This window comes from Astatotilapia calliptera, chromosome 20 (genome assembly GCF_964374335.1).
Source record: "Astatotilapia calliptera chromosome 20, fAstCal68.1, whole genome shotgun sequence".
Classification (NCBI taxonomy): domain Eukaryota; kingdom Metazoa; phylum Chordata; class Actinopteri; order Cichliformes; family Cichlidae; genus Astatotilapia; species Astatotilapia calliptera.
In genome coordinates, this window is record NC_137441.1 from 30,208,767 (window position 1) to 30,231,521 (window position 22,755).

General features: G+C 40.3%; 2 protein-coding genes across 9 annotated transcripts; both read right to left on the reverse strand.

Moving 5' to 3' along the window:
- Positions 1-2,105: 2,105 nt before the first annotated feature.
- Positions 2,106-17,403, reverse strand: l3mbtl1 (L3MBTL histone methyl-lysine binding protein 1). 7 transcript variants are annotated; one of them, XM_026153501.2, is made up of 22 exons: positions 17,265-17,403; positions 16,013-16,208; positions 11,923-12,104; positions 11,244-11,370; positions 10,493-10,655; positions 10,275-10,410; positions 10,128-10,176; positions 9,654-9,742; positions 8,542-8,646; positions 8,285-8,420; positions 7,928-8,019; positions 7,469-7,620; positions 6,279-6,355; positions 5,902-5,987; positions 5,663-5,773; positions 4,606-4,795; positions 3,978-4,080; positions 3,490-3,678; positions 3,373-3,422; positions 2,766-2,923; positions 2,615-2,677; positions 2,106-2,376 (listed from the first exon to the last, which is right to left on the reverse strand). In XM_026153501.2, exons 2-22 carry the CDS (start codon positions 16,176-16,178, stop codon positions 2,242-2,244), a joined length of 2,559 nt encoding a protein of 852 aa, XP_026009286.1. In that variant the 5' UTR covers positions 16,179-16,208; positions 17,265-17,403; the 3' UTR covers positions 2,106-2,241. The 7 variants fall into 7 exon arrangements, with proteins under 7 accessions (XP_026009286.1, XP_026009288.1, XP_026009283.1 ...); XM_026153503.2 differs by having other exon boundaries at positions 4,654-4,795; positions 10,493-10,670; XM_026153498.2 differs by having other exon boundaries at positions 10,493-10,670.
- A 240-nt stretch (positions 17,404-17,643) lies between these two features.
- LOC113013007 (uncharacterized) lies at positions 17,644-22,573 on the reverse strand. 2 transcript variants are annotated; one of them, XM_026153506.2, is made up of 6 exons: positions 22,353-22,573; positions 21,813-21,973; positions 20,043-20,161; positions 19,729-19,931; positions 19,525-19,605; positions 17,644-19,373 (listed from the first exon to the last, which is right to left on the reverse strand). In XM_026153506.2, the coding sequence occupies exons 1-6, from the start codon at positions 22,457-22,459 to the stop codon at positions 18,869-18,871; spliced, it is 1,176 nt and encodes a 391-aa protein (XP_026009291.2). In that variant the 5' UTR covers positions 22,460-22,573; the 3' UTR covers positions 17,644-18,868. The 2 variants fall into 2 exon arrangements, with proteins under 2 accessions (XP_026009291.2, XP_026009290.2); XM_026153505.2 differs by having other exon boundaries at positions 21,840-21,973; positions 22,353-22,572.
- Positions 22,574-22,755: the final 182 nt, after the last annotated feature.

Sequence of the window (22,755 nt, forward strand, 5' to 3'; positions counted from 1 at the left end):
TGTAGGCATAGTCAGTTTATAGTCAGTACTGTGCACACAGAATACCTGCACACACACAGGAAATGCAGGATTTATCATCTGTAGCAGGAGGCAAGAGGCAGAGACATTAATCAGACAAGACAGCTGTGGATGTTTATTAATTCATATGGTTTAAATGACATTTGTGACCCAAGATTATCTTGACACGCACACACACGCACACAAATCCCACCAGAGAGACATACAAAGAAGTGATATTTAAGATTCCAGGAGCCCTTAAAACATTCAGCTTTCGTCTCACAATATCAACTCCATACAGTGTTTTAAACAAACCCTGACATCAAATGTAAACATTTCTGAGAACACAGTTCGCCCGGCGCTTCCTTCACATGTAAACTGCAAGAGCGCTCCATTGGCTAGATACCAAATACGTGTTTATAGTGCAAAAGGTGGATTTTTTGCACTCTCTAGTGACCGAGTGTGGGAATATCCATGTGTAAAATCCATTTGAATTTCACAGTTGTGCTAAAATCCCAATGCAAAGAGTCCGTTTCATCTATTTATAACAGCTAAAAAATAATTTCAGACGTTTTGCATATAGAGATAAAAATTCAAACACTGTCGTTTGTTTTCTCTGCCTCGGATTCGAGAGCTGAGGGTCGACGTTTTAAAAGTTACATTTCGTCCTTCACTCGAGCGCTCACATTTTCGGTGCAGCGCGCAGAATTTTGAGGCAGTGAACATAAAGAACTAATACTCAGGAATAATCAGTGAAATGAGCAAAGGCTTCCTCTGCGACTCAATCACAAATCTAAACAGTCTGAACAAAGCAGCTCATTTGATTTCCTTTTTTTTAACATTACAGTGCAACAATTTGTCTAATATATAAGGAACTGTAATATTAACTGTTGCTGAATACAGCACTTCTGTATCAGCTTCTTTATTGCACAAAACATGAAGCCTATAAGAGCCTCACAGACCAGCCTCACTTACTGCATCAAAATCCTTTTACTTACTTTTTTTTTAATGTGGAACCCTTTCTTGTCTTTTACCCAACCTTTTTTTTTTATTTTCCTTCATTTCCATTAGTTGATACAGTATTTCAGGATGATTTCTTTTCAACCTTGATACATGTTCCTTTCACTTTTACTCGTCAGACATTGCAAACTGATGGGTTTTGTCACAATCCAGGTAAGAGTTCTCATCACATCTGGCCACGTGTGAACTTCATCTTAAGGTAAGTTGACCTCTTTGGAGGTTTCAACTATCCTTGTACATCAATAGGAACTATTCTAACTTAGGAAGTAAACGTACAGTATCAGTACTTATATCAGCTGCATTGGTGTAGGCAGGAACTGGATGTTAATCTTCCTTGTACAGGAAAACAAATAAAACAGTATGTCTGTTTAACAAACATCTGTTACATGACATCACCTATTTTTTCCCCTTCACACCACTGAGAGCAGCGGGTGTCTGCAGTTCTCTGCCCATCCATGTGTCCATAAGTTTGTATACCTTAAGATGGACAACTTTGTTCATCTTAATCAAGGACATGATACCTTTTGAAGGTTTTCGGGGATTGTCTTTAAATTTGGAAGTTCAAGCACGAACTGATTAGAATTTGGTAGTCGGTGTTTAAAAGTCGCTGAGAGCTTTTGGCTTAATTCACACTGTGATATCATTTCTCACAATAGCTTAAAAGGATATGTTATTTATAAAATTATAACATTTTTATGTTCAAATAGTAAAAAAGTTACCCGCAGAGAGACATGGATGTAAAGTGCGCTTTGGTAGGCAGAGAAATGCAACTGTGGGGTTTCCAGCCGTTCCCGCTGGCTTATAATTCAAATTCAGTATAAAGTATGTGGGTTGAAATGTTGAGATTTAGCACAGCACACACAGACGTACTGTGGCTAAGGGATATTTTTTGAGGGGTTTTGGGTGAACCAAACCCATCAGTTTCTGTTTTCCTACATGTGCTCCATCCTCATATCCATGACAGTCCTCCATTACTCTCCAAAAGTATTCATATTTTCTAATCAACCTGAATCTTCTAATCTCAGCTCTGTTTCTCTTTACCCTGATTGGACCTCACCCCCCCCCCCCCCCCACCCCACCCACCCCCCTCCCTCCTCCCTCTCTCTGATGGGTACAGGACACCGAACACATGGAAAAAGGGGTCAGGGTCTTTTTCCCTGCAACAGAATGAATTTGGCACATGATGATTGGCGGCACAGCGCTGCCGCTGAGTGAGGGCGGGATTCACTTCAGTCCCTCGTCTGTGCTCTTGAACATGAGGATGGCGTTGGAGATCTTGAGGGCGGGGCCTAGCTTAATGCTCATGATCTTCACAATGTCGGTCTGGGTCAGCAGCAGGAAAGCCTCCCCGTCGATCATCTAGAGAGACACAAATGTGGAGATAGTAAGTGGAGAAGAGTTTGTTCCATCTGGTCAAATATCAAATTATAGTAGCCCCTAGCAGTGAAATCCACTCAGAAATATTATACAGCTGCAAACATGTAAGAGTGCAAGACAGTCTAAACAGCATCAGTAATGAATGACATGTTTACACGTCACCAGTAAAGACTGCAAATCTTTATTCATCCTTCAGTTATTAATCCACCTCTGGTCTCACCTCTTCTTTGAAGAGACGAGCCTGTTCTTCACAGCCAATTAAATTCTGGACAAATCTGAAGACCTGCGGCACAGATGCAGCGGATTTCAGGTAATCGTATAAGTCAGAGAAAGAATGTAAATAATTATAGAGGCGAACGACATTTTCCCACCTCCTCGACGCTCCATGCAGCCACCTGGCTGGCGTGAATGCCCTGAACGCCGGGCAGCAGCTTGCAGTGCTGTTCCCAGCACAAAGACAGAGTGCGGTCTGATTGGTTGCTCAAAGCTGACATGAACAGTGATGGATACACTCCCTGTGAGGACATGTCTGTGCACAGAAACATACATACACATGATGAAACACGTGATTGTACAAACATGGAAATTTGAGGGGAATACGAGATACATGAGCTGACTGGATGTTTGTTGCAACTGTTGCCTGTCTAAATACTGTATCTAGAATCTTATAAAGACAACGTGATTGTAAAATTATCTTAAAAGCATTAAGTAATTATATAAGATAAATACGTTGACAACCATTTAATTTTGGGTATCATAGCAGAAAAAGCAACGGTTAATTCATTTCTATTAGATTGCAAGGCTCAGTGGAAGCTCTAAAAACTTCACCGGTGAGTTACAAAAGGTCTGCCGGCCTTTTCACAGTAACAAATACAGCATATCAAACAATTAACATGCAAATCTTCTGATTAGATTATTAGTATTTCTTGTTTTGAGGTGAGGTGCTGCGAAAACAAAAAAACAAACAGTGCAACTTACTCTGGTAGTCCCTCTGTTGATTCTTTCTGTATTTGGGAGGACGACCAATCCTGAAAATACAGAAAATGAATGCGAGAAAAAACAAACATGCACACAAATACATGGACACCACTTTACCTGCCACGGTAATGAGTCTTCTTAGTCCTCTGACCAAAGAAGAGGTTTCTCTTGCACTCTGAGTCTGATAGGTCAGCCTTCAGCCTACCCTGGTTACGCTCAGCCAACGGGCAGCCGGATATGCAGTGATGGGCGGTGAAACGACCGGTGACATGGCCTGAGCCGTCACACCCTGGAGTTGGACACTTCCTGTTTCAAAGACAAAAATGGAGATATGCTTTCTGTGCATTTTAGCATCTAAAAAAATTCTAATTTAAAAAAAAAAAAAGTTGGGACTCTGTGTAAAATGTCAACAAAAACATGGCCCCGTCCCAACTTTTTTTAGATCATTGACTGATAATGTCAAATTCAAAATGATGATCCACTTTCTCAGTTCAAATATTTGACTTTTTTTATTCTGTTTTCATTTAGGTTTTACACATCATCCCAAGTTTTTGGAAAAATCATGCATTTAATGACAGAATGACAGAGCTGAGTTCAGGATTTACCTGTTGTGGAAGCTGTATTTGTTGGTTCTGGGCTGACTGATGGGTTTACAGGGAACAGAGGAGGTGTAGGTGGACTGGCCTGTAGCAGGAGGCTCCCTCACACCTACATATATACAAACACAGAGGAGAACATTCACATACACTCATAGGCTGACATTCACAATCACGGCATTGATTATACCTTAAAGAAATCATGTAAATAACAAGTGGCAAACCGTGAGGCTTTAAAAAGATCCACTAATGTCCACATGAGACTGGCTTTACAACAGAAAAAAACCATTTGGTCTATAAAGTCACCCATTTAACTTGTATTAAATCTTAAAGTTATGGATATGCCTGACAATGTAGATTAAATCATTACCTAAGAACAGTTTCTGTTAATCCAGTTTTCTTATTGTTAGGTAAAGTTAGCATGCCATTAAATATCACAGTGAATTACACTTGCTATGTAAGCTAGCTTGTCAGTGCTAGCATTAGCCAATATCGTAGCAGCACTGCCTTCAAAGTTCAACAAAATATTAAAATAAAGTTTCAGAACAGTCCGTAACACAATACTGATGTCACTGTGGCCACTTCTATCTTTTATATACAGTCTATAGAAGATAGCAATAGGCTTAGAATTTTTGACCTCCAGTTTTAAGTGAAGAAAAAGGAGTCACATGAGGCTGGTTGCTACCATGCGGTTGCTGTGTTTTAGTGTCCCGTGGAGGGATTTTAAGCGGGTGACCGGTGGCCTCGCACCAGCCTGCTGGATGGATGTCTGGGTGATCTGAGTCTACCCACTCATCATAGACGTGACTCCAGCCATCATAATGGATCTGAACAAGAAGAAGAGAGCGGGCTGTAATAGATATAAATACTCCACATGTACATGAGCTCAAAATGTACAGAAATCAACAGTCAACTGCAAAGACGTATGACACAGTAATTGGACATGGAAGATCTTATTCCTGCAGACCTATCCAAACTGACAGGCACACATTAAACATACTTTATTGTTTCTTCTGTTTACTTCTCTTAGTCGTTGTGCTGTTATTTCTGATGACTGATCCGATCATCTACACACACACAATCCACTTTATTGATCTAGTCTTTTATCTCTGTTTGTCTTCTTCACCTCTGCAAAATCCTTGTTCAAGCTGTTCCTGACGAGGCAAGATGGTTTAACCCATGAGACTGGCACCTTCTGCTTGTTTTCCAGGTTTGATTCACTGCATCAGTTAGATTGCAGGTTGCGCGAGCAGCACCTTGGTTTATCTGGATGCTGATGGTCAGACCGAAGGGATCATATGCTTGATTGTCAGGATGGTCGGTCTTTGAAAGCGGAGCTCAGAGAGGTTGAAAAGTGGTCCACCAAGATGATATTTGATCTCCAGACTTGTTTATTGTTTTATTTATTGAAGCACAGCTGCTGAGCATAAGGAAAAAGTACTGGAGCAGGAATCTATATCTAATTTACTCTGATGATTAATGAAACTTGATTTCTTTTATTGTCATCAAACCAGTCTTGACTCCTTTTTTTATAAAGCTGATACTGGGATTATGTTTAATTGTGTTGCTTCCAGCTCTTTGACTGATTCTTGGGATCTTTTAATCTTTAGGAATCGATCAATCAATTAATTTTCTTCAAGAAAATGGGTTCAAGTAATCATTCCACAACATTAAAGAACTATACAAAGTTGTACCTTAATGCGATGCGTGTCCACCTCCTCAACTGTAGCCACTCTTATGAGACCGGGACTTCTTTTGTCCACGGCCTCCAGTTTCATCTGAGGCTGAAAGCTGTGAGGTGACCGCTGGAGCAGAGGATGATGGGATTTCACATTCACGTTGACAACAAAACAAACTAGACATATTTTCCATTAATCTGTGACTTTACTGTTCGTAATGCTAGCTCTTCTTTACTTTTTATCTGCATTCTCACCACTTTAAAGGCATCAGCAGCCACTGCTTTGGATCCTGTCTCCTCCAAGTATCGAGACCAGGAGAACCGGCCCTGGTCTGGATAATCTGGTGCAGGAAAAAACTTTCACCAACGTAAACAGCCATAAAACCTTACACGGTTTTGCCTGACTTTATATATCACTTATTAAAAAACAGCTTTTGTAAGTTTTAAGCATAGATACATATGTCAGGTACTAACTTTTAACTGTCACATGTTCATCCTCAGTTTAACGGTAATGAAAGAAAAAAAAAAGAGGGCAAGTGTACAAAAAAGTAACTGAGCAGAACTCATGATGAACCCATGATATGACAATGAGCACGGATAAACTACTGATTAACAGGGATCACATTCCTCACCTTGGGGTGGTGTTAGAGGGAGGTTCCTTTCTTGGCACCAACCAATAGGATGAATGTACGGACTGCTGGAATCACACCTGCATGTTGTGACACACAACAATATGCACAATTTAGGTTCAATAGAAATTTCTGTGAACTTACAGGAAAATTAAGACTGAACTGATGAGAGATTATGCTGCAGGAAATAAATCAGCATCTAGCTGTTGAAGAAAGTGAAACTTTTAAATCCTGAAAGATTTGTGTTTCTCTCTGTTGAAGTGATCTAAAGACACTTGTTTAGTAGTATTGTATCCATAGTGACATTGATGTAAAGGTGGATTTGTTGTACTGCTCTGAATCTCTGTGAAGATTGTGTTACAGCAATGTCAGTGTTTGCACGACACTTTTTTTCTGCATTGCTCTGTAAACAATCTGAGCTGACTGTGTTGAATATTGAACAACAGTTACTTTTACTGAAACACAGGAGCGAGAAAAGAGAGAGGTGAAAAAACGAGAAAGCAGCACGCATCTGCTGTGTGCTGGGAGAAAACTGGCACATGCGCTGAAACGAGTGAGCCAGATAAAAGTCCAGCTTGTTACGCTTTGTTTAATGGAGGCATTATCTTTATGCTAATCAATACACCGTGCTTGTGCAGCTCGGCTGCTGTAGTCTGAATTGCTGCGATATGTACTGAAAAAGAAATCGGATACATGGAAAACATATTAGATGTTCACACTGAGAAAAGTCCAAGGGTTTTGGATTTTTTTTGCAGACAGACGAACCTTTACTTCTGAGCAAGGTTGCCACTCTAAAATGTTCTGAAATGAACATTTCACAAACGTAATTTTATAATCTGAAATGGTCACATATCACCTATGACACAGCATCAAACAGCTGTACAGTCCTAATAAAGGTATGAATTTCGTTCCACGGGATTCAGAACTTTTTGCAAACTCTAGCAGCCATCATTAATCTGCCTTAACAATGCCAACTGCTCCCCTCTTGATTAAACTCAAACCTCCAGCTACACCAGCAGAATAGAGATATTATAATTACCCTTTTCTATGACAGCACGAAATATCTAAATAGCTGTATTCTCACCGATACTGCTTCAGATTTATATGAACATATCAAAAGCCCAATCACAGTATCATTTTAGAAATCCTTTAAATCATTTCCCAAAAGCATTCAGATAGATGCTACGACTCACCAGTAGTCATATGTGTCATCCCAGTTGTCAAAATGAACCAGGAAGCGGTCATCCACCACATCGGTGATGGTTGCTACACAGATCAGGGAGGGGTTCATACGATCGACGGCCTCCAGCTTCATTCCTATCTCGAAACCACACTTCACATCGATCTGGAAAACCAGGGGAAGCGTTACCTTCTTTGGTGTGCTGTTGAGCCACTTGTCAAGATTTTTAGATTATGATCTCCATGCATTTGGTATTTACATAAAAATTATCCAGGACCTTATTAAACAAAACAGTTCAGTTTGTCTTCAGTGCTGCACGATCATGATCTAAGGTGCACATTTCTTAAAATAAGCTTTTCATTATAATAGCTGAAGTTGGGAATTTTCCTTGCACTGAATCAGTCACCTCATCCAATATGTGTGTGTGTGGTTAAAACAGCCAGCATATATTATACTGCACAGAGATGGTTACCCTTCCGGGACTGGCAAAAAGTTCTTTGGGAGCCACTTGTGCTTTAGTCATTCTCAGATAGTTGGTCCAAGTAAACTCCTCCTCTTTACAGCCTGCAGGAAGCACAGAAATACAGAAAGGAGTCACATGTTGGAAGATTTAGAGGATTTAGAGGAATTGTTTTCACATCTGTGTGCTTTAAATGTAAAAATGCCAGGAGAGACTCAGCTGAGCTCAGTAAAAACACTAGATCTCATTACTTAATCTGCACCAAAAGAAACCATGCGCTCTAAACTTCTTGTGTCAATAAAACACACACTGGGATGGCAAATATTTTTTAAGAATTTATTTAGTGTAAGAATAAGTATGACCTCTGACCTTTGGGGGTGTGCAATTTGTGCCCTGTGCTCTCACACCAGCCTGCAGCGTGGATGTCGGGAGAGTTGGCATTCACCCAGAAGTCATGACAGTCAGAGTAGCCATCAAAATGAAGCCGCAGCCGGTAACCGCAGACCTGACATGACATATCAGAAGAGGAGACACCTCAGTGAACTCATTCTGCATCCAAAGCATTCTGTGAATACATGAAAATGATCCTAAATAAGAAGCCTGGCGGCGACAGTCAACTGGCTCACCTCAGCCACAGTGAGGACAAAGTACATGGACGGATGCTGCGGGTCGATGCCTTCCAGCTTCATCCCCTGTTTGAAGCCGTTCTTCACTGTCGGCACTCTCTGGGACTGGAACATGAAACAACAGCAAAAGTTTCCGTACAACAAGGAGATGGAAGCAAAGTCTGCATAAAAGATTTTTCTGGGGAAACTGAGTGACAGCAAAGAACAGAGAAACCATCCGAAAACCGCTAGAAAAAATAATAAAATAACAGGGATTATGTCTTCATCTTAATGTTTTTTACTCTTTTATTCCAAGATTAGGTTTTTCATCACTGTTATACAAACCTTTAGATTATTTTAAAATCAAACTCCAACATTTAGTACAGAGGTGTCAAACGTAAGGCCCGGGGGTCAGAATCGGTCCGACAAACACTCTAAGACTCCAATCCAGTCTGCTTAGACAGGTTTGGAAAATGGCATAAATTTTGGACTTTTAACTGTATTTTTAAACATTTTATAACTTAACCGATGAAGACCATGGACATTTATACCACATCAACATAACTACGTAGTAGGTAAACTATTCTGCTGGATACACTCACAGCTCAAAAAAAAGAAGCAAGTTCTTTGAATTAACATACACTTTCTGTTTTGGAATAGTCTCAGCAATGAGCTTTCTTTTGTGTAATTTTCAGCACTTATTTCTTACAATTTAAGCCCAACGAGCTGCGCTGACAGATTTCTTTCATTTGATACAGCAGCGTTTCTTTATTGTGTAGAAAAACGGAGACGTACTGCTGAAATTGCACTTGTTTTCTTACACTGAGATACTTCAGAGATTAAAAGTGTAACTAAAGTTCTTTACACTTACAGAAAGGAGAGTTTCATTGATTTGGCCCGCTTCACTTCAAAGTGGGCACAATGTGAAATTAGTTTTAAATCCTTGATTTAATATATGAACATATGGCTTTGGCGACATAAATTACTTTGTCCCTCTCTTGAGAGTGCTACACTCAATTTTGCTCCGAGCAATAGATTTGATTGCCTACTACGGTTACTACGTGTGTGTGTGTGTGTGTGTGTGTGTGTGTGTGTGTGTGTGTGTGTGTGTGTGTGTGTGTGTGTGTACATACCTCTTGGAAAAGCTTGTTAGGAGCAGCAACAGCTTTGGTCTCCTCCAGGTACTGAGCCCACGTCCACTGCTCTGTCTTACTGTCTCCACCTTCAGCAAACAGACACCATCATTTATTACATTTATAAAATTATTTATTACAATTTACAACTAATGGAAACAGTCAGAAGAAGATAATTTAATGGCATGTCAGCTGCAGCGGAATTTAAAAAATCTAAGCCTGCTGTGAAACTCCAACATTATGTCTTCTATACACTCGATACATTTTCGACCTTGCATGTTTTTTTTTTTCAAATAAATTGAAACAGGAAAGGGTATGTAATGAAAGGATAAAGAAGGACACACAGCTTCTGGATGAAGTAAAGAGATGATGTGATTTTATGTGATGTAGTGTTGCAGCTTAGTAGTAATAGTATCCAGTGAAAGATGATATGCGTCCAACAAAACCACTGATGCAAGAAATAAATGCTCCAACCTCCTCTGATGTGTCGGCCATCTGCTTTAGAATCATCCATTTTCTCATCCTTAAAAAGAAAACACGAGAAAGCACACAACAGGAAACGGTGAGATGGTAGTCACGCATAAAAGCAACTTTAAAACTGAAATAGCAACGCGGTTCCACCGTGCCCTCGATGTCCGAGTCTTCCTCAGATGGACTCAGGTACTCCTTCCTTTTCCTCTTCCTCATGGGCTTCAGGTGATCGGGGTTGAGGGAGACTCTCCCGCCTGCCGGCACTTTCTCCACGCCAATGCTCCTCCTGAGGCGCGGGGAACGAAAGATGAGCTTATGCATGTGGAGCGAGGCGCGTAAACATAAAGGCCGAGCAGCGGGGCACATACTTGTCAGTGATGGGGTCTCTGCGGAGCTCTTCTGTGTAGGTCCGCTGAGCTCTGGGATTATGGTTCTGTTGTCCTGGATCAACCTGGACTTCAGCTTTGATCGGCACCAACCTCTCTGGCTCCAGGGCCACGCCCCTCCCAGAGCTGGCAGGAGTCGACGCATCTGTCACAGACAGGGCTGCAGGTGAAAACACGCCCGTCTGCATCTTTATTGAATATTCTTTGACTTTTCAAAGTTTCTCAGCTGGATTTTAAATGTCTACAAAGAAATCTGCAGCTGCAACCTCTTCACTTGTAAAGAGAAGCTCTGCTACAGCTGATGTAATTACCACTCATTTATGCTTAATACACACACACACACACACACACACACACACACACACACACACACACACACACACACACACACACACACACACACACACACACACACACACACTGATGACTGAGCCCATGCTGTTTAGTACTTCAAATAAAAGTGCAGGCTGTTTAAACACGTGTAACACAAGAACTAGTTTAACTCACTGTTATATTTGAAATATCACATATAAAAGCTGCTTTGGTTATCAAATATGTGCTAAAATATAACAAACACATGTGGCTAAGTAGTATAAAAATCTGTTATCCTAGAGGTGACCGGTTCCAAACTGTTTTGTGCTCTGTGTGTGCAAAATGTAAATGATTCACCAGAGTGCAGTATTTGTGTGTCTGTGCCTGATATTACTATGACCTTACGTAACCACGAGTCTACCTGGCTTGTCTGGAACTCTTTCTGCGTCAGTGGATCTCCCAGAAGTCCCTGCTGCAGGTTCAGCAGTGCTGCTGGCAGTGCCCGGGGTGATCAATGTGCTCAGAGCTCCTAAGTCACTCACACAGAACTACAAGACAAATACACACACACACATGCATCAGTGCACCATCTGTCAAAATGTGTCCGTGTCTTTACAAACTGTATGCTGCTTTAAAAAAAAAAAAAAGTATATACATGTATATGTATATATATATATATATGTGTATATATATATATATATATATATATATATATATATATATATATATATATATATATATATGTGTATATATATATATATATATATATGTATATGTATATATATATATATATGTGTATATATATATATATATATATATATATATATATATATATATATATATATATATATATATATATATGTGTATATATATATATATATATATATATATATATATATATATATATATATATATATATGTGTATATATATATATATATATATATATATATATATATACACATATGTGTATATATATATATATATATACACATATGTGTATATATATATATATATGTTATTCAGGACTTTGTCAAAAAAGAAATAAAAACAACTTTCAATGACTTTTTTTAAACCACAGCAAAGCTTAATATCGCTTTACCTTAAGGTTGCTACTGGGCAGGATGGCCATTCCCTCCTTCAACTCTAGGACATGGACAATGCTACAAGCTCCGCCCACCTGTGCTGTCAGTGCAGGCGTTGCCATCTCATTGGCTCTGCTTCCTTTACCTGGGTTACCCACTGCAACAGCTGGAGTCACCTCCACCTTCTGATGGGCAGGAGCTGAGGAAAAAGATGCACTCGGAATAATAAAGCACAAAGTGATGTAGTTCATTGTCATCTGCTTTACTCACTATAAATGGTAAAGGAAAAACAGCGCTCTGTTGCCGTGACAACCAGGCAAATAGTATTTGTTTGTTTCTGTAGATTTGCAGACAGGCCTGGTTATCAGCACACTTCACAAAACTGTTAAACAGCTGCTAATATCGTCACTCAGTTTTCACACTCAGTATTACTGCACATTTCTCTGACATGAGAAACTGCAATAGAAATCAGGATCTGCTGGTTATTAGTGTTATATTATTGTTATTAGTGATTAACACGTTTGTAAAAGACCCGGGGGCACAGACCCGGCCTCAGAGAGGGTCACAAGCTAATGTGCGTCTAACGCCAAGTCAGATAAATGGGAGGATTGTGTCGGGAAATAAATTGTGTCTGTTTTTTATTTTTATATCAGTTCATTAAAGTATTTTTTCCCCCAAAACTTTGTTATGGTTTTTATTTCAGTAAGTTTTTATTTTAAGTAACAACAACAGTCTTGGTTTATCTAATACAGAGCAGAGATTTTGGAAGCAATCAAACTGTTTTCTTAATGTTGTTGTTATTTTGGACAAACACAGTTTTAATTACCTGATTATCTCTTTTGTTAATAAAATTAAAAAAGTAAAAAACTTCCACGGCTTTGGTGAGCTAGAGCTAACGTCTCAGAAAGTGTTGCTCTGTCCGGCCAACACATCAAAACTTAAAGGTTTAATATTGAACATGGAAACTCTGAATTAAAAATTATGCATTAAAACTTATTAATTATGAACAGGCACTGGAAGATTTGTCAGGATTTGCACATGCAGAGAGGAGTGGCTGAGTGAACTCTATGTACTACCAGTCAAAAGTTTGTACACACCTTCTCATTTAATGTTTTTTCTTTATTTTCATGACTATTTAAACTGTAGATTCTCACTGAAGGGATCACAACTAAGAATGAACACATATGGAGTTATGTAGTAAACAAAAACGTGTGAAATAACTTGTGTTTTATATTTTAGATTCTTCAAAATAACCGCCCTTTGCTTCCATTACTGCTTTGCACACTCTTGGCCTTCTCTCAATGAGTTTCATGAAATGGTTTTCCAATAGTTTTGAAGAAGTTCCCAGAGATGCTCAGCATCTTGTTGGTCCTTTTGCCTTCACTCTGCGGTTCATCTAATCCCAAACCATCTCCTGTGCCTTCAGTTTTGAATAAGTTCCCCAACAGTGTCACCAGCACAACACCCCCACACCATCACACCTCCTCAATGCTTCACAGTGGGAACCATACATCTAGAGACCATCAGTTCACCTTTTCTGCGTTGCACAAAAACACGGCGGGTGGAACCAAAGATCTTAAATTTGGACAATGAGACCAAAGCACTGGTCTAATGTGTTTTGTGCTAATTTTGATAATTGTATTTCAAACAAATCTCTTCTGCTTGTTGTTGCTGCTTGTATTAGTTTCTTAGCAGCTATTTGACCATAAAGGCCTGATTTGCGAAGTCTCCTCTGAACAGTTGATGTACAGATCTGTCTGCTACTGGAACTCTGTGTGGCATTTATCTGGGCTCTAATCTGGGTTGCTGTTAACTTGTGATTTCTGAGGCTGGTCAGATGAATTTATCCTCAGCAGCAGAGGTAACTCTTGGTCTTCCTTTCCTGGGCCGGTCCTCATGTAAGCCAGTTTCATTGTAGCGCTTGATGGTTTTTGCAACTGCACTGCATTCAAAGTTTAGTTATTTTCCGGACTGTCTGACCTTCAGTTCTTAAAGTAATGAGAAGGTGTGTCCAAACTTTTGACTGGTAGTGGATGTAGCATCTTTAACAATCCTTAAACCATCAGCTGGGCCCGATTCCAAGAAGCAGGCTTAGTAAACAACTTTGAATTTGTTAACCCTAAATTGAAGGAAACACTGTTTTCCCCCCCTGAACGACAGGTAACTTCAACTCTGAGTAGTTACCATGGTTACCAAGTTTCTCTCTCTGACTCCTCCCCTCTTGATATGCACAGTTTAATTTCTCCTTCATAAAGTCGCTGTCAAAGTGCACAACGCAGCAAATTCATTCACAGAAGAGGGCATGGTTAGTTCACTGTTTTCTGTACGTAACATAACAGCGATTACATCTTAGACTTATTGTCAGTTCAGATTTAAATCTATAGACTCGGTCTTTCTAAAGCTGAATCTCTGTGAACAGTAATGCAGCTGTCACACTGTCAGTCAGTTTGCCCACACTTTAAACATTTGCTGCAGCAATCACTGTTTAAGTTATCAATCATGTGTTGTTCTGTAATCAGTCACATTGATGGAAAAATGGCTGAGAATATCTGATTGAAGATGAGCGTGAAATGACTAAAACTGAGTTCAATGGTTTTTTTACAGTGACGTTTAAGGATGCGCTCAGATAACCATCATGGATTCAGACTGGATCAGGTCTGGATCCAGCTCATCTCCTCCAGATCCATTCATTGTGGCTTAATTTGTCCCGATACAATCTGTATTCCTTATTTAAAGAGCCTCACCCTCCCAGAATTACACTAAAATATCTCAAATCTATCTGAACATCATGTAAACAGCTCTATAAAAGCTGAGACATTTCTAAAAACGTGTTTGTCCATGCTAACATGCAAAGTCTTACTATCAGGCTACCAGTAACTGAGTAAAACATCTCTACTGTTGCCGTAAGAGAGCCATCATCTATCACTGAAGGCTGATATTACATAAAATTACGAACGCTTACACTGGGGAACATTAAAGCACAGTTTTTCCTCTAAATTTAATTAAAAACTTTTATCCAGTAATGGCAGACATAATGAAATCCTCTGTGAAAAATGAAATTCTTACAGCGCATCAGTACATTAAATTTTTACTGAATAATTATTGGGAAAAAATGTAATGATTATAAACTGCTGCAATAACTGTTTTTTTACTGAACCAAAACTGACTTGAGGGCAGACTGTCTGTTGCCGTCTGGGTTACTAATCTCACAGGTCCATCAGTAAAGTGTGGCTCGTCTGTTTCTCCAGATTTTTATCTTCCCGGACATCTCCTAGATTTTGTCCCTGTCAGGTTACAGCTGAATCATTAGGGTTAAAAATCAGAACTATAGCTTCATCTAATGAAAGTTTGCTAAATAAACACCGCAGTCAGTACAGAGAAGTTAGATATTTCATATCGAACATTTATATTGTGCATGATGATGACAGAACGGCCCATGGCTCAATAAAATGACTCTTTCCGCACTTCTAAAAGGACTAAAAGGAGGCTCTCTTGTTTACCTGTTGCCGTGGTGAATCTGCCCTCCTAAAGTAAAAGAGGTCAATTTTAACATTTTCATTTAAATGTATCCAGCTAATGATTTTATTAGACTGAGATTTAAAGCGGATGACTTGTTCAATGAAAAGAAAAGATAAGTTTTTAATTAACAATTCAATTTTCATTGGGGGGGGGGTTATCACAAATGCATCAATAAACCTGACCTGAATTAGTGACAGAATGATCTGAAGCCGTTTAGTAAGTCTATGAAGGTTTTCTGGAAATGAAGACTCAGAGTTGATTATTAAACTCACAGCTTTGTGAACAGTGACCTAATAAGATGAGTTGCATCTTTTGTGTATATATTTCTATGTGATGTTATTAAGTCAACCATTAAAATGACCCTTGTTTTGTAATGTGATGCCTGTGAATTAGGTTAAACATTGCAGGTGTAAATTCTGAACTATGACCTTACAATTTGCCTGGTAAATTATTACACTGCTGGTTACTTAAAGGCTCACTTCTCAATTCGTTTTTCAGTCTAATGAGATCAGAAGACACGATCAGTGTTTTCCCCAACAGTGCTTTAGTAGAGTATGTATCTGTGAACATGCTTACATATGAGTTCACCTGGTAGCAGGAGAGCAGTGGTGGTGTGGGGCTGAGGCCGAGCCTTCTTGGTCACACCATCACCCCCGCAGATGAGGATTGTCTCTGTGGGAGGCGAAGATGACGGATCCATAGGGGTGCAGTCCGGTTCTTTGGCTGGAGCCTCCATGTTCACTTTGGCACTCATGACGGCGTCCCAGTGTGTTGTGCTGGAGCACTGGGAGACACAGCGTGAGAAATAGCACAAAGTAATGCTGTCTGGTTATCGGGTAACAGCTTTAACATTGTGTGTTAAAGATTTATAGAGGAGACTGTACCCAAAACCTGAGGAGGGAGTGCCACAGTATGGACGGGAGAGTAATCCCGCCAATTTAAGCTTTCATTTTTATGTTGTTTCTTGTTTTTAAATATATTTCTTTATTGGAATATGTCTGATTTAGAGGCATATACAAAATTCAAATCTTAAATTATTATAATATTATTTTCTGCTGTCTTGAAACATCTCTTTTTAATTTACCACATTAGCACCGCTTTTATCATTCAACAAAATACTATTTATCCAAAGTACAGGACAGAGTTTAAATTTTACTTTAAAATTTAACTACATTTCACCCTCCAAAAAATCTTCCTCTAAAAGTGTTTCCAATAAGGCAAAACAGCCATGAACTTTTATAAGCCATGCATTCCTTTCAATAATAAAAGAATAATGGTGACACACCAATATTTACGCGCAAGCTCCCAAGTCCACACACACACACACACACACACCGACAGAGACTAAAATACAGCATTTCAGTTAAAATGGCGGAGGATCTGAAATCCTTGAGGCAAAAAATGTGCTAAAGCAGAGGCTCAATTCCTGTGAAAATCCCATTTAATGAAAAAAGCAACCTTATCGCCCATTCCGGCAATATCTTTAATGAATGAGCAACATTTTCTCCTCATAACAGCGTTAAGTGTGCCGGGTATTTTTGAAACCTTGGCGCAACTGCTTTAAATTTAAAATTAGTATTTAAACCTGCTACGTCAAAGATCCGCGAGCCATTATCAAATGTATATATTAAAGATGATAAGCTTTGTGCTTGATTACATCTCTGACGCCAAAAACGGTTTACCTCGGTGAGGGGAGAAAAAAAAGAAACAACTGACTGGCGGGTTTCTTTTTAAACCCAGTGTGACTAAAATATGCTTCTGCCTTCTATAATTAGAGGAAAGTTCTAAAATTTGATTTTAATTCGTGTTTTCAGATTTCAGGAACTGAAATTTGGCTTACCAGCTCTGATCTCCTGCGGCTCCGGGGCTTGGACTGCGCATGCGCGGGACCACAGTACAGTCACCGCTCGTTGGCTATAATTTAACGCCAAAAGAAAGACTTCCAGTGCGTCGCTCCACTTTCAGTAATGGTCGATAGGTGGAAAAAAAGTGCTCCCTCGATTAGCTGCAAAAGCGTAAAATAGCTGCTGTAACGATTTTTATTTGGCATGCGAGCGAAATGTTCCCGCTTACATCCATAAATACGCGCTCTGCTCATTTCCTCCACAACTGCAGCCTATAATGAGCGAGCGTTTATTATATAATTAGCAGGATATAGGTCATGTCAATACTGCAGTCAAGGTTTTTATAATCCAGACAAAACAACGTCAGGCAGCAAGTTTATTTTTTAATGAAGATCTTTTATTGAACATAGCATAAAAAAGGACTTTTTCCCCATTAGATCTCATACATGTTGGGGGAGAAAAAAAAAGTCAGTTCCACAAGATGGAGAATGTGGCTGAGTTCAGCAAGTCTGATGTTTACAGACTCACAGGAGTTCTGAACACATGGACCTTTCAAGCACAAAAACAGTACTAGCTGCAAACTTTAAATAAGGCTTTCCAAAACCCTTAAGTCTGTTCTGAAGCTGGGGAGGGAAAACATTACCAGGGAGGCAATCGGCGCAATGGAAGAATCTGAGGAAAAACAGGACGCTGCAAAGGAGTCTAGTCAAACTGAAAATCAAAAACTAAAATAAAGGCCCTTAATAGATTACCTGCTTAATGTTACCAACCTCCTCCCCCCAAAAAGCTACCAAAAGATTGCTTTGTGCTGATTACTCTATGTACAAGTAGTTAAAAGGGATCAAAATAATCCATCTACAATGCAAGTTACTCAAAAGTGAAGTCCAAACCCTCATCTTTAAATTAAGAAGTTCTGCACTACAAACTCTTACATCCTGAATATGCATCGTTTAACACGAAGACAGACTGATTCCTCGAAGAATGTGACCGAATGTGCAGGTCAACTCAACTGCTCCAGTCCTGGAGCCTACTCTTCAACAATCATGCGAGCTTGAAAGAGTACGACACAAAATAATTACCAATCAAAGATGGATGCTTCAGACATAAGAGGCCTGGAGACACAAGGAAAGCAAACTGTCAGACTACCAACCAAAACAAACAGCTGCAAACTGAATAAAAGAACATTTAAGACAACTTAATATTCACTGACCAAACAAACAACTTGAAATGAAAGCAGAACAGTAAGAAACCTAAATTTTACCAAATCAGGCACCAGTCACAGAGACATCAACTTCCTCAGGCTATAGTTGTAGAGCCCAGCACCCATTTTCATTAATCCAAAATTCTTAATTTTATTTGTAAACTTTATTTTTTTAATTTTTATTTTTTTAAAGGGAGCAGATCATCTGAAACAAGTTCAAAAAGCATCGGCTGTATTGTGGTTGATGGTCTAATAAACTCCTGCTTTAACAAGTTAAAAGACAAATGTACATTTGAAGGGGGGCGTCAGAAGCATAAACCAGTTATTAAACACTGCTCAGTATGTACAGCATAATGATCAAGCTAAACAATAAGAAAACCTCTCCCTTCTCTACACCCACTAATCCTGAGAAGCTGATCTAGACCGTGAACGAGACCTGGAGCGAGACTTGGAGCGAGACCTGGAGCGAGACCTGGAGCGAGACTTGGAGCGAGACTTGGAGCGAGACTTGGAGCGCTTTTCTCTGGACTGGGATCGGCACTCTTCCTCTTGTGGAGATGGGGAGCGAGAGGCAGATTTGGCCACATGCTCTTCTTTTCCATTCTCTACTGGAGAGGGTGAGCGGCTGCGGGACTTCTTCTCAGCAGACCGTTCCTTTGATCGGCTACGAGAATCCCTCTCCGACTTTACCTTAGAGCGGCTCTTTGAACGAGACTTGGACTTGTGCTCGGGGGAGTGAGACCGAGATTTGCGAGAGCGTGAACGAGATTTGGATTTGTTGGATCTGTTGGATCTAGAACGAGATCTGCGAGAACGTGATTTGCGGTCTCCTGACTTGGAGCGAGACTTTCTCTCAGACCTGGAGCGGGAATGATGCCGTCTCTTATTGCTGCGGGAACGAGACCTATAGGAACAGAAGCAAAGCTCAGTACAGCCCCACCTTACATGACAGCAATGTCATGACAAAATGTCATACTGAACATACAGAACTTATCAATACCAATAATTTAATTTAAATCTCCACGTTACGGTTCCAAGATTACATTGATCCTAACCTCGAGTGGGATCTGGAGCGACTCTTTGAGCTCCTGTGGCTTCTGCTTCTCCTGCTACGGGAGCGACGACGACTGCGAGATCTGAAGATGACAGAGCACGATTTAAAATTTTTTTTTTTTTTTACATCAGTTTCTTGTTAAATAAACAAAATGTAACAAAGCGAGGCTCATCTTAAAGCAGTCAGCAGTAAGAAATTTGCTTACCTGGAGCGACTGCCAGAGTAAGACCGACGTCTGCGAGGACGGTCCTCCACCAGGCGAATTTTCCGCCCGTTGATGTCAGTACCATCCAGCTTGTCCAGAGCCCTCTTCATGTCGGAATAAGTCCGGAACTCAATCACTCCCTCATTGGTGCGTTCCTTGTGGGCATCTGCATAGGTCACCTCTCCTGCCTGACGCATGAAGTCCTGGTGGACAGGAAGAGGATGAGGTGCCGATTATTGATTTCATTCCAAGCACTTCTACAATACACTTTCCCTTTATCTGAAGATTCCCCTCTCTTATTTTCAAATATTTACCTTGAGGTCCTGCCAACTACAGCGGCTGGATAAGTTCTCCACAACGAGGCGGTACTCTGTGCGGACTGGCGGTCCATATTTGTCCCTGCCAGAGCGGCTGCGGCTGCTGTAACCGCTACCTTTATAAAAAAACAAAAAAAAAAAAAACGACAGCACACACAAATAGTTAGAAACCACTAAACCAAACAAGATTCAAAGTACTACTGCTCTGGGCTATCAAATGCACTCAAGGCAGTGAGTTTCCAGATTATTGTCCTTGGGGTGGGGGTGGGGGTTAAATTTGTACAAATAGTCAAAGGGGTTTCTTTGATCTCATTTTCAAACAGCTTCAGTTAAGTGCTCTACAAGCAACTGCATGGGCTCTTTAAAGTTTGTATTTTTCAACATTTGGAAGCTGTTTTCTGCTGCAAAGAACACCACTGCATCTGTTTCCGGCAATACAAAAAACACAAATCAGCATCTGTCTTACTCCAGTACATCACTGTGATGCTATAGCTGCATAAAACAAATGGACAGTGATGTTCTTTCAAGACCTGTGTATCCTGTAACACAAACAGAAAGGAGGCATCCACAAAGGCTGCAGTCAGGGACACTGTTCAAATTGATTACGGTGTTAAAAACACACCGATCTTTTGAAAATTGGCATCTTTTTATTTAACCGGATGTCAGTCTGAAATTCTTTTTTCCAGTTTTGATCTTACAACATTTCTTTAGATTGTAAGGTCTGTAAAGGTGCCGATCCACTTATGTTTGCTGTCAACATAAAAACCAATGGCAATCCTCACCATCACCCCTGGTCTATTGGCAAAAGGCTGCTGTCATCATGGCTTCCGGTTAGGTCAGCCAAGGATCAAGGGGGGGCAAAGGTCACACACACATTGTAAGGTGAAAGCCAAGGCCAAACGGGACAGGCAGTCATCTTAGCCAGTCATCTTTAGCCTCAATGGACTCTCAGCCTCAGCCCGCAACTGGACTCTTTCAAATTGAAACATCAAGGACTTTTGTTAATGTTGAATATAAAAAAAAATTTATATATAGACCAAAGTTAAAACACATTTCACATGAAAACGTTAGTCTACTCCTAATGACTACACTAACTAGGTAGCTATGTATGTGGTGATTTGTGTTCAGCTTGTTTTTTTCCCCCTCTGGTGCAAACAAACAAAAATAAAAATAAAAAAAGACACCTTCACATGGCTCGCCCAAATGACAGTTATGGTTCAAGTGAATTTTACAATGTATGAAAAGAAAACTATGTTATTTAACAACACTAAACTCTAGACTCAAAACTGCTCTTTAAATCTCACAGATTGTTGCCCCTTGCAATCAAATAGCATGTAGCTCGTGATGATAATCACTATGGAGGAGCAAAAACCTGCAGGTCACTACCCCTTGGGTGACAGACTGAGAACTGTTCAGCAGGGTGATATAAAATTAAACTGGACTCCCTGATTTGTAAGAATGAAGATAAACCATGGTTGCATGTAATGAAGTTACTGCGTGATATAATGAACAACATCTCTACTGACAGTCCTACAACTTTGCATGCAACCTGCGCCTTAAAGAGCTACCCACGTGGCTGGCTATAACCCATGAGGGGTACCTGGAAAAACCTGATCGAGGGCCAGCTGAGTATCTAAACCTATGCGGCAAGTCTGTTAAAATTAGCGTAACCATGAATCATTCAAACAGCTGTCTGTGCAGTCCACGTCGACACCTCACCCCAAGGGGAAGGGGAAGAGAGGGTATCTTGTAATAGACTGCACTTACTGCGCCCACCACCCCAGTAACCCCCACCGTAGCCATCTCGGTCTCGTCGCGGGCCCCGGGCATGCTCGACGATCACCCGCTCCCCACACAGCTCCTTCCCGTTTAGCTCGTAAACGGCGTCGTCGGCGTCCCTATTATCTTCGAACTCCACGAATCCATACCTGCAAAAAGAAAGGGTTTAAAAGCATGAGTATGAAATGAGCGTTACCCGCTTACTTCCACGAATTAGCGTTAGCATACGTTAGCACAGCGACGTGCAAAGTATAAAGACGCCATGTTGGCCACGCGACATTTGCTAAACGTTCATGAATGAAGTTAAAGAAACAAAACGTTTTACATTTATAAGGACAATACTAAATGTCATACATCGACATATTGCGTTTTAGAATCAAACTTAACTTCTAAAAAATATATATCTATCTGCGTAAAAGAGTGAAATGCCCCCCGAGTCCGTGCGTCGTTCGCATGAATGGCTAGCTTTAATGCTAACTACGACATGCTCGTTGGACTCTGGCTTACAAAATTCCGCCGAAAACTTACCCGTTCTTTAAATCAATCTCCATTAGCTTCCCATAGCCGCTGAAAAACCGCTGAATATCTTTTTCGCGGACATGATAGCTTAGTCGTCCGATATAAACTCGAGGCATTGTGATTCGCCTAGAGTGACTGTTCTTCACTACTGCTCCGAAATTGCTGAATGCTACTGCCGTTAGCTCTCCGCCAGCAACCGGTCGGCTGTTTCGCCAAACCCAGCCAATAAGCGTGAAGCTAACGATGATCAATTTCCGGAACAGAACTCCAAATTAAAAGCTACCGTTTATCACAAAACCGCAGACATTACGCGCACGAGAGGAAAATACTAGTTAAATCCTATGTAAAATCTGCCCTAGTCATTTCCAACTAGAGGCATTTTGTAACTGTAGTTTGCAGTGGGTACATACAG

Coding starts and splice junctions, on each gene's coding strand:
- l3mbtl1 (XM_026153496.2), bottom strand. CDS start 16,178: ATGAGTGCCAAAGTGAACATGGAGGCTCCAGCCAAAGAACCGGACTGC. Junction 5,774..5,901: donor CTGCTGATGCCTTTAAAGTG/GTGAGAATGCAG, acceptor CCTCTGCTCCAG/CGGTCACCTCACAGCTTTCA. Junction 2,678..2,765: donor CTGCATGGAGCGTCGAGGAG/GTGGGAAAATGT, acceptor TCTGTGCCGCAG/GTCTTCAGATTTGTCCAGAA.
- LOC113013007 (XM_026153506.2), bottom strand. CDS start 22,459: ATGCCTCGAGTTTATATCGGACGACTAAGCTATCATGTCCGCGAAAAA. Junction 19,932..20,042: donor GTAGTTGGCAGGACCTCAAG/GTAAATATTTGA, acceptor CCTGTCCACCAG/GACTTCATGCGTCAGGCAGG. Junction 19,374..19,524: donor CGCTCCAGATCCCACTCGAG/GTTAGGATCAAT, acceptor CTGTTCCTATAG/GTCTCGTTCCCGCAGCAATA.